Source organism: Zingiber officinale, chromosome 6B (genome assembly GCF_018446385.1).
Source record: "Zingiber officinale cultivar Zhangliang chromosome 6B, Zo_v1.1, whole genome shotgun sequence".
NCBI classification, from domain to species: domain Eukaryota; kingdom Viridiplantae; phylum Streptophyta; class Magnoliopsida; order Zingiberales; family Zingiberaceae; genus Zingiber; species Zingiber officinale.
Genome location: NC_055996.1, coordinates 46874711 through 46885098, shown reverse-complemented (window position 1 = coordinate 46885098; position 10388 = coordinate 46874711). Strand labels below are relative to the sequence as shown.

The window sequence follows — 10388 nt, the reverse complement described above, 5'->3', positions numbered from 1 at the left end:
ATCGTAAGAATGAGTTGTATTTGATGCACTACTTGAAGAAGACATATATATGTTGTTGAAGGAGCCTTCAACCTCCTTGAAGGCGCCTCTAGCTCGGATGTTTATCCCCACAGTGTCGGAGATGATAACTTCTGCAATTTGCAAAAGTTATCCCTTTGAAGGCGCCTTCAAGTGCATGGAAGGCGCCTTCCATCCGGTATCCAAGGCAACTTCAAGCGCTTCGAAGGTGCCTCCATGCCTCTTCCGCGCCGGCCTTCGGCCAAAGCATCTAAGGCTCCTCTAACAGTCCTAGAGGCACCTCAGACACTATTCATCCAAGCATTATGCATTTCCCTTCTTGCAAGAAATATTAGTCTACAAACAAAATATACCCTGCAAAACAAAGTTAGCATAATAAAATATGAATAATAAATTATTTGACAGCCTTCGGACTGTTCAGTTCTGACTTTCGGATTTCTCAGAAATCCTAGGTCGAATTGACGCATACTGTTCCTTCAACGGGGAACACGTCCTCACCTACTCCTCTCAAGAGAAATTACCTTTTATCCAGATTGGTCCTCCAGACTGTCTGAACTTTTGCTTAGCGTCCGATACTTCAGGACTTCATGCGGAACATCCTCTCCACGACCCGTCCAAACTTTCACATGGTCCATGACCACCAGGATTTTCACCTAGAGTCTTCGACTCTAGGATTTCGCCTAAAGTGCTCCACCCGCCAATGTTGGTGCGGAAAACATCCGACGATCGAACCCAAGTTTTGATAATGACAAAGGATTCAAAGTTAAGATTATGTGTTATCTGATGTGCTTGAATGAGTTTGCAGGAAAGTCCTAACTGCGGTTAGGCATGTGGAAAATCCTAAGGGGCGCTAACCTTAGGTCCTAGGGGGTGGCAGCCCTAGGTGGTGAAAAACTCTAAGGGGCGGTAACCTTAGGTCCTAGAGGGTGGTAACCATAGGTGGAGGAAATCTTAAGGATGGGTAACCTTAGGTCCTAGGGGGAGGTAACCCTAAGTGGCGAAAAACCCTAGGGGGTGGTAACCCTAGGTCCTAGGGGGTGGTAACCTTCAACGAAAAGTTCAGTCGGTCTGGAGGACCGAAATGACATCAGGTATGCTCTCTTGACTGGAGTAGTTGAGGACGCATTCCCCGGAAGAGGGAACAGTAGGCGTCGGTTCGACCTAGGGTTTCCGGTCGGAAATCCGAAGTCAGAACCTGACAGTCCAGAGATTGTCAAAACATTTCTGTTACTATGTTTATTATGTGCTAACTTTGTTTTGCAGGATATGTTGGTATTTTGTGAACTAACATATTTTACAAGGGCGAAAAAGTAAAGTATGCCTCGGATGAACAGTACCCGAGACACCCTCATGGAGTTTGGAGGCGCCTTGGGTGCAAATGAGAAGATGTGCACACAGCAAGGCTGAAGGCGCTCTCATGGAAGGTTGAGGCGCCTCAGACAGGCTTGAAGGCGCCTTCAAGGGGTATGGAGGCGCCTTCAAGTGGATCAACGACGACAACTTCAGCGCTCATCCGCACGGTTGACTTGACACTTTGAGGCGCCTCCAACAACCTTTTTATGGGGTATTCGACCAGCAGCTCAGATCATCAATTCTAAAGTGATTCATCCTTCGTGTGCTACTCAAGTAACGACCCAGCTAAGCTACAACAAGTCCCCGATGACCGGGAGCTTCGAGATTTCGATTTTGTTGTCGGTATAGCATTGATTGCACTTATTGTAATATTCTATTGTACTCTTTTGTGCTATATTAGTTGTTGTCCAAAGTAAACACTCAAGGAGCGTGAGCCTTAGAGTAGGAGTCGCCCAATGCTCCGAACCAAGTAAATCTTGGTGTCCATGTGTCTTGCTTTTATTTCCTATTCCGTTTCTTTACTCTTGTCGATTTTCAAATCCGAAATGCGTGAAAGCCACGAGCACTATTCACCCCCCTCTAGTGCTTCTCTATTCAACAATTGGTATCAGAGCGAGGACGCTTTGACTTGGTGCAACCACAAGTCAAGCACTTTTTCGTGGTGTTTTCAATTTTTCGGAGTCGCTTAGGATCGGTATTCTTGCTGTCTTCCCATCTAGTTTTCTTTCATAATCAGATTTGTCTCGAAGTTGGTGCAACACCATTCGAGATTGTAATTTATTTTTATATCGCACTGCTAATCCAGGATCAAGTCCTGGGACTCGTTTTCTGTTCATTTTTTTATTCAAGATTTTTACATGGCTCTTCAAGAATGTTATAGCACCGCTCGTCCACCGCTCTTCACTGGAGATGACTTCGGTTACTGGAAGGGCCAGATGGAGGCGTATCTCCAGTCTCATTTTGAAGTCTGGATGTTCGTCAAAACTAGGCTGGAATTACCAGCTAACAGCGTCGGCAAGCCGCTCCCTTGCAAGAACTGGGATGCAACTCTAATTAAGAAGGTAGAAGCTAATGTCAAAGCAACCTGCATCCTTCAGTGTGGCCTGACAAAGGAGGAACTCAACAGAGTAGGGCCTTTCTCAGGTGTAAAGGAGCTGTGGCAAAAGCTGATCGAACTACATAAGGGTACATCAGACACAAAGGTAAGCAAGAGAGACCTTATTTTAAATAAACTCTATAACATTAAATTGCAGGAAAATGAAACGGCAAGCCAACTACATGCTCGCATACAAGACCTATTGAACGAACTCCACGCAATCGGCTAAAGGGTATAGAACAGGGATATTATAAGGTATGCACTCAACACCTTTCCTAGAAATACCCTGTGGGCATCCATGGTAGATGCTTACAAGGTATCTAAGGATCTCAAATCAATAAAGTTAGATGAACTTTTTTCTGAGTTTGAATTGCATGAGTAGACTAATGCACGCCCAACCGAGAAGGGTGTAGCTTTCGTTGCAGGTACAAGCAGAAGGCGCAGAACCGAGCCGGAGTCAAAAGAAGAACCGGATTCAGATGACGATAATGACGAGCTCACGACCGAACTTGTCAACCTGGTGAGGAAGCTCTACAGAAAGAAGAAGGGCTTCAAAAAGAAAGATGTTAGAAAGGTGATCCGATCCAAGGAGGCCCAACCAAAGGTGAAGTTCGAGGTGATATGCTACGGATGCAACCAAAAGGGGCACATCAAGGCCAACTGTCTGAACCAGAAAGACACGAAGAAACCCAGAAGGAAGAAGGCCCTGAAAGCGACTTGGGACGAGTCTTCTTCGGAAGAGTCCGACGGTGAAGAACTCGAACAGACGAGTTTCCTCGCAATGATGGTCCGGGACCAAATCAATGAATCTGGAAGCGAGGACGAATCGGAAGCCGAGTCCGAGAGAAGCCACGGATCCGTATTCATTTCCGAAGGGTCGAGCCCCTCTGTAAGTACATTTCGTTTATATAATTTAATAAATTATTTAATGTGTAAACTAACTAAGTCTAATGTTTAGATCAAGTCACTTCTAAAGGAAGTAACATCCCTTAAAGAAGTGACTAACTTCGAATCCTTGATTGACCCAGTTCAGACTGGAACCTCAACTCAAGTCCAAAAGCTTGAGGAAGAGAATTCCAGCTTGAAAAGTCAAGTTAAAGATTTGAAATTAACATTGGAACGGTTTACACTGGGTTCCAAGAATCTCGACTTGATTCTTGGAAATCAGAAAGCCGTATACAATCGATCCGGACTAGGATTTAGAACTAAAAAGAAATATCGTTCTTATTTATCGCTTGTTAACAGACCGAATAGAAAGATAGTCCAAGCATGGGTACCTAAGTCCAACTTGGTCAATCAAGTTGGACTTGGTCAATATTGGGTCCCCAAGGATCATGTACATTATCTTGATAGACCATATCGAGGCTATGATCCAGGAGGAGGCAATAGAAAAACTATCTTAATAAATAGATAAAATTCTTTGATGCTTGTTTATTTTTTTTCTGGTAATAAGCATGTTTACACTAGGATAGACTAAGGATCTAGGTGTAATTTACACTTATTTAGTTAAACCTAGGGGTTTCAAAAGGGAAATTAAATATATATGTTTGTTGAAAGGCTCTGTCAAAAAGTGGTGGATGATCCCATACCCAAAAAGGCCTAGTGTCTCGCCACAGCCTGGGAGCCAATCTTCGAAATGTATATTTAATGAACCAATTGGAAAACCTAAGTTTAACTTAAATGTAAATTAATCCTTAGAAATAATCTAAATCAAAGATAACCATCTCACAAAACTACTTAAGGTTCCTTGATTGATAACTTAGAATCGAGTGAGATGGATCTAGGTTGAACTTAGTCCAATTTAACTAAATCTAATTTAAAGTAGATTAATTTAATTTAACCAATTAATTTAATAATTTAATAAAAAAAATTCTTTTAAAATAATTTTTAAAAACCAAACCTTAGGCGCCTCTGGGAGGCGCCCTCGAGAAAGGCGGGAAAACTCCCGCCTACCAATTTTAGGGCGCCTCGGATCATCTCCAAGGTGCCTCAAACAACACCTCCAAGGCGCCTTCAAGACGTTGAAGGCGCCTTCAATTGAAAAATTTACAGCGAACAGAAGAGTTTATGTTCGTCTTCTCTTCGCCATTCCTTCACCGATTTCTCACCAAATCAATCCTCTAAAGCCGCCGTCAACCCAAGTTTCCTTCATCTAAGACTAACAATGCCTCCTAGGTATACCCTAATCTATTTTAAATCATCTTATATATGTTTGTTGTGCTTGTTTTACTATTTTATGCTTATATGGGTAAAATTAGGAAACACCGCAATATTACGTCCACATCGGGCACTGCCCCTTCTGCCAATGCTAGATTCCCCACTGAGCAGCATAGGCTTAGTTTCATTGAGCATTCATACTCTGTAATTAAATGTAGGTATTTAAGTAGGTCATTTTTCACTAGTTATTGTCAGCCCGTCATTCAAATGATAGAGCACTATCAGCTCGATAGATTGGTTTATTGTAATAATGCAGTAAACCAAGATTTATGTGCCCAGTTTTACAACAACTTCGAGTGGATTGATGATCTGTCCTATTCCACCAGAGTTTGTGGACATGATTTTCTGTTTACCTCTACCATGATACGCACCAGTTTAGGTCTTAGAGAGTCAGCATGCCCCTTTTTATGCTATCCCAGGGATCTGTCTTTTGATGAGCCCTACTCCCATATCACATTAGATAAACTTTATGTGTATTTATTTATTTATTTATTTATTTTTTTTGGGGGGGGGGGGGTGGAGACCACTTGGAGTCTCTGACTTTAGGTCGATCTCTCTTAGGGTCCAGGACTACATCATGTATCGAGTCTTAACTACATGCATTCTGCCCATCACATCTCTAGATATCCCGAAGATGCGTCCATCTCACTTTTTCTTCTTATATGCATTATGTCATCATCTAGACATAGACATTGCATTGCATATGTTTTATAACACTATTCATGCGACTAGTCTCGTCACGTCTCGAGTAGTCCACATGCCCTATTGTCATATGCTGACTTACATATTCTCGACCATAGAGGGCATAGATGTGACTCGGGGGATGACTATTCCCCTTACACCTTATGATGAGTTTGACCAGCGTCATCTTAGATTAGCTCATATAGATGTCACTGCTCAGGGGGTCCTAGCTTGGAGAGGTGAACCGCCGCCAGCTGATCCAGTTGAGGATGAGCCAGTTGCTCCAGCTTGTACTATAGGAATTTTTGAATGTTTTTTTTTTCTGAGAATGGCCTTAGCTAAAATTATTTCAAGTGGCCTTAGCTAAATTTAAATCAACTTTTTAATCCTAAAAGAGTTATTTTCTAGAAGTTTATTTTAACATTTTACACTATTTTTACAAACCTTTTAGATAAGTTACTTTTCAAATCAAAACTCTCCCTTAGCTAAGTCTATTTCTAAAATTAAGTTTTGAGATTTTGAGTTCAAAGCTTTTCAAATTTAACTAAGTGTTTTTCAAAATTTTTTAAAAATTTTGCTAAGTATCTCAAATTTAGCTAAATATTGTTTTTTTTCAAAAGCCTTTCAAATTTATGTAAGTTCTTTTCAAAAAGGCTTATCAAATTTTAAATTAAAGAGAAATAGTTTTTTTAATAAACCTATTTCACTTAGCTAATAGTATTACAAGAAAAGCTATTCTAAAAAACTAAGTGTTTACAAACTATTTCTAATTCTTTATTCAAACATAATAAAATAAGTTATTCTTAGCTAAGGCCTTTGATCACTTTGTTTACTGTCTTGCTTATTTTGATATATGCCAAAGGGAGAGAGTAATTCAAAATTCAAATTAAAATTTTAAGCTTTTATTAAGGAGGAGTTTTCGTAAGCAGCTATTAAGGGGGAGCTTTGTACTAAATTTATGCTTGCGCTATTATTTCAGTTAAACCTCGCACTGTTATCTTTACAACACTTCTTTATTGTGTCTTTTTGCTTAACTTTGAATTTTAGTTGTCATAATCAAAAAGGGGGAGATTGTTGGTGCGGGAAGCAACTGACAATCGAACCGAAGTTTTGATAATGACAAAGGATTCAAAGTTAAGATTATGTGTTATCTGATGTGCTTGAATGAGTTTACAGGAAAGTCCTAACTGCGGTTAGGCGGGTGGAAAATCCTAAGGGGCGGTAACCTTAGGTCCTAGGGGGTGGTAACCTTAGGTGGTGGAAAACGCTAAGGGGCGGTAACTTTAGGTCCTAGGAGGTGGTAACCCTAGGTGGAGGAAATCCTAAGGGGAGGGGGGGGGGGGTAACCTTAGGTCCTAGGGGGAGGTAACCCTAGGTGGCGAAAAACCCTAGGGGGTGATAACCCTAGGTCTTAGGGGATGGTAATCCTAGGCGAAAAATAAAGTCGGTCTGGAGGACCGGACTGACATTAGGTATGCTCTTTTGAGTGGAGTAGGTGAGGACGCGTTCCCCGGAAGAGGGAACAATAGGCGTCGGTTCGACCTAGGGTTTCCGGTCGGAAATTCAAAGTCAGAACCAGATAGTCCGGAGGCTGTCAAAACATTTTTGTTACTATGTTTATTATATGCTAACTTTGTTTTGCAGGATATGTTGGTATTTTGTGAACTAACATGTTTTGCAAGGACGAAAAAATAAAGTATGTCTCGGATGAACAGTACCTGAGGCGCCCTCATGGAGCTTGGAGCCGCCTCAGGTGCAAAGGAGAAGATGTGCGCGCAGCAAGGCTGGAGGCGCCCTCAAGGAAGCTTGAGGCGCCTCAGCAAGTACGACGCTTCAATCAAGTACCGTCAAAGAAAAGTAGTTTTCCGACTTGAAGTTGAATCGATATTCGAGTTCATTAGGGAACCCAGGGAAAATCCGTGCTACGGGGCTGAAGATGTGACCGGACAACTCTCTACCCTGACTATAGCCCCGACGCTGTTTGATGATGTATTGGAAAAGCAGACTCGTGACTTGAGCATCCTGCGGATAAAGCAAGAAATGTTAGAGGGAAAGAATGACGGATTCCGTATCGCTGACAGTGGGATATTATATCTCAAGGATCGCTTATGTATTCCCGATGACCCAGAGTTGCAGAAAAAGATACTAGGAGAAGCCCACGCAACACCCTATGCAATGCATCCGGGATCCACCAAAATGTACCAAGATTTGAAAAAGAAATTCTGGTGGTCCGGTATGAAAAGAGATGTGGCTCAGTACGTTAGTTCCTGCTTGACCTGTCAGAGGGTTAAAGCAGAACACCAGAGGCCTGGAGGATTACTGCAGCCTGTCCAAATTCTAGAATGGAAATGAGAAGATATCTCTATAGACTTTATTTCAGGATTACCTAAGACAACAAACAGCTATGACGCTATATGGGTAATTGTGGATAGATTAACCAAATCCACCCATTTTCTAGCAATCAAGATGACTTATTCAATTGAGCAACTGGCTCAATTATATGTCAAGGAAATTATTAGATTACATGGAATTCCTAAAACCATCATTTCTGACAAAGATGGTCGCTTTCTGTCACATTTTTGGGAATGTGTTCAGAAGGCTCTTGGCACAAAGCTATTATTCAGTACAGCCTTCCACCCTCAGACCGATGGACAAACAGAAAGGGTGAACCAAGTACTAGAAGACATGTTATGGGCTTGCGCCTTAGACTTCAAAGGAAGCTGGTGCCGATATCTATGCTTAGCGGAATTCGCCTACAACAATAGTTACCAGGCTACTATTGGAATGACGCCCTACGAGGCTCTGTATGGGAGGAAATGTAGATCCCCTATATGTTGGTACGAAGGTGGTGAAAAGAAAGAGATGGGATTCCAAACAGAATTTATCGATAACACCACCCGTGCTATACAGAACATCCGCCAAAGAATAGAAACTGCTCAGAGCCGACAAAAGAATTATGCCGATAAACGACGAAGGCCATTAGATTTCAGTGTCGGAGATTCGGTATTCCTCAAAGTAGCTCCTATGAAAGGAGTGATGAGATTCGGAAAGAAGGGAAAATTAAGCCCGCGTTATGTGGGACCATATCAGGTTCTGAAAAGAGTTGGCAAGCAGGCTTACGAAATAGAGCTGCCTCAAGAGATGTCAGCCATCCACAACGTGTTCCACGTTTCGATGCTAAAGAAATGTATTCCGAGCACAGATCAAGTAATCGAGCCACGGACAGTACAAGTGCAAGAAGACCTAACTTATGAGAACCGACCAGTTCAGATATTAGATCGAGATGTCAAAAGACTGAGGAACAAAGAAGTACCCTTAGTAAAGGTCCTGTGGCAAAATCAACGGTTCGAAGAAGCCACTTGGGAACGAGAAGACGATATGAAACGGAAATATCCGGAGCTATTTTAAGTTCGAGGACGAACTTTCTATGAGGTATGGGGTACTGTAACACTCACAAAATGATAAGCTATACCTATGAGTACTTTTTCTTTTAGAATAAAAGAAAAAGAGAAATGGAAATATAAACCAAAAAAATGGAAAGAAAGGGTGAGGTCAAGGATTGAACCTTGAACCTTCCACAAATGATAAAATTAAGTTGGTGTATGGTAACCACTAGAGTAATGAATAATATGTGAATAGAAAAGAATGGAAATGTTAGTTAAGAGTGAGAAGATAGTTAAGTAAAGGAACAAGAGAAAACCAAGTAACTTACCTCCTCTTCTCTTGATTAAGAAAAGAATAAGAAAAAGACAAGTTGTCTTCTCCTTGTGTTCTTTTCTTTTCTTTTCTTTCTTTCTTCTATTTTCGTGGGAGCTAATGAGGAGAGGGATTTGAGAAATTAAGGGGGATGTATAGGGACATTTTCCCTTTATTTTATCATTAAGGATAAATAAGAAAGGAGAGTACCATTTTTATTCCTTTCTTCTTCCTCCTTCCTCACCATTGCCGAAACTTAGAGCCTCCCCTCTCCCAAATTCCAAAATCCAACTAAGTTTTCTCCCTAAGAAAACTAAACCACAAGAAGAAGTCCTCAAGATCTACTTCTTACAAGCAAGAAGAGCAAAAAGGAATACTCGAAGGAGGAGCTCTCTTCTTCTTCTCCACAAGGGTACCTTCTCTTAAGAAAAGACCAAGCAAAAGGAAGTGAGTATCGCCTCACCTGTGGTACAAGTGGTTTATGGTTTTTCTATAAACTTGAATGGTTAGAAAAAAAACCTTAGGGATGTCCTGGTAGGATTCGGCTATGAGAAGTTTTAAAGCATAGGAAAGCTTAAACTCAAAACTAACTTGCTTATGAATTTTCTTATGATACGATATGCATATTTCCTTGGTGTTTCATACTTGTATGTTGCTTGGAATTAGATAAACCCCACCTTAGGGTTTCGGCCATCACAAGTTTAAAGGTATAGGAAAGTTTAAACTCAAAATTAACATGTTTATGATTTTTCTTATGATATGATATGAATATTTCCTTAGAGTTCATGCTTGTATGTTGCTTGGAATTAGATAAACTCCATCTTAGGGTTTTGGCCAAGATAGGTTTGAAGGCCTAGGCAAGCTTAAACTCAACTCTAGCATGCTCATGTTCTTCCTTATGATATGATAAGAAGATAACTTGATATACTTATGATTTCATGTTGTTTAGAACTAGGTTTTCATGTTTGAACTTTCGGCCAAGATAGGTTTGAAGGCCTAGGCAAGCTTAAACTCAACTCTAACATGCTCATGTTCTTCCTTATGATATGATAAGAAGATAACTTGATGTACTTATGATTTCATGTTGTTTAGAACTAGGTTTTCATGTTTGAACTTTCGGCCAAGATAGGTTTGAAGGCCTAGGCAAGCTTAAACTCAACTCTAACATGCTCATGTTCTTCCTTATGATATGATAAGAAGATAACTTGATGTACTTATGATTTCATGTTGTTTAGAACTAGGTTTTCATGTTTGAACTTTCGGCCAAGATAGGTTTGAAGGCCTAGGCAAGCTTAAACTCAACTCTAACATGCTCATGTTCTTCCTT

The 10388-nt window shown here is 40.9% G+C and overlaps 1 protein-coding gene across 1 annotated transcript; it reads left to right on the top strand.

Moving 5' to 3' along the window:
* The first annotated feature begins 2342 nt into the window (after positions 1 to 2342).
* Positions 2343 to 2696, top strand: LOC121990952. Its single transcript, XM_042544994.1, has 2 exons — positions 2343 to 2573; positions 2625 to 2696. The coding sequence occupies exons 1-2, from the start codon at positions 2343 to 2345 to the stop codon at positions 2694 to 2696; spliced, it is 303 nt and encodes a 100-aa protein (XP_042400928.1).
* The last annotated feature ends 7692 nt before the right edge of the window (positions 2697 to 10388 follow it).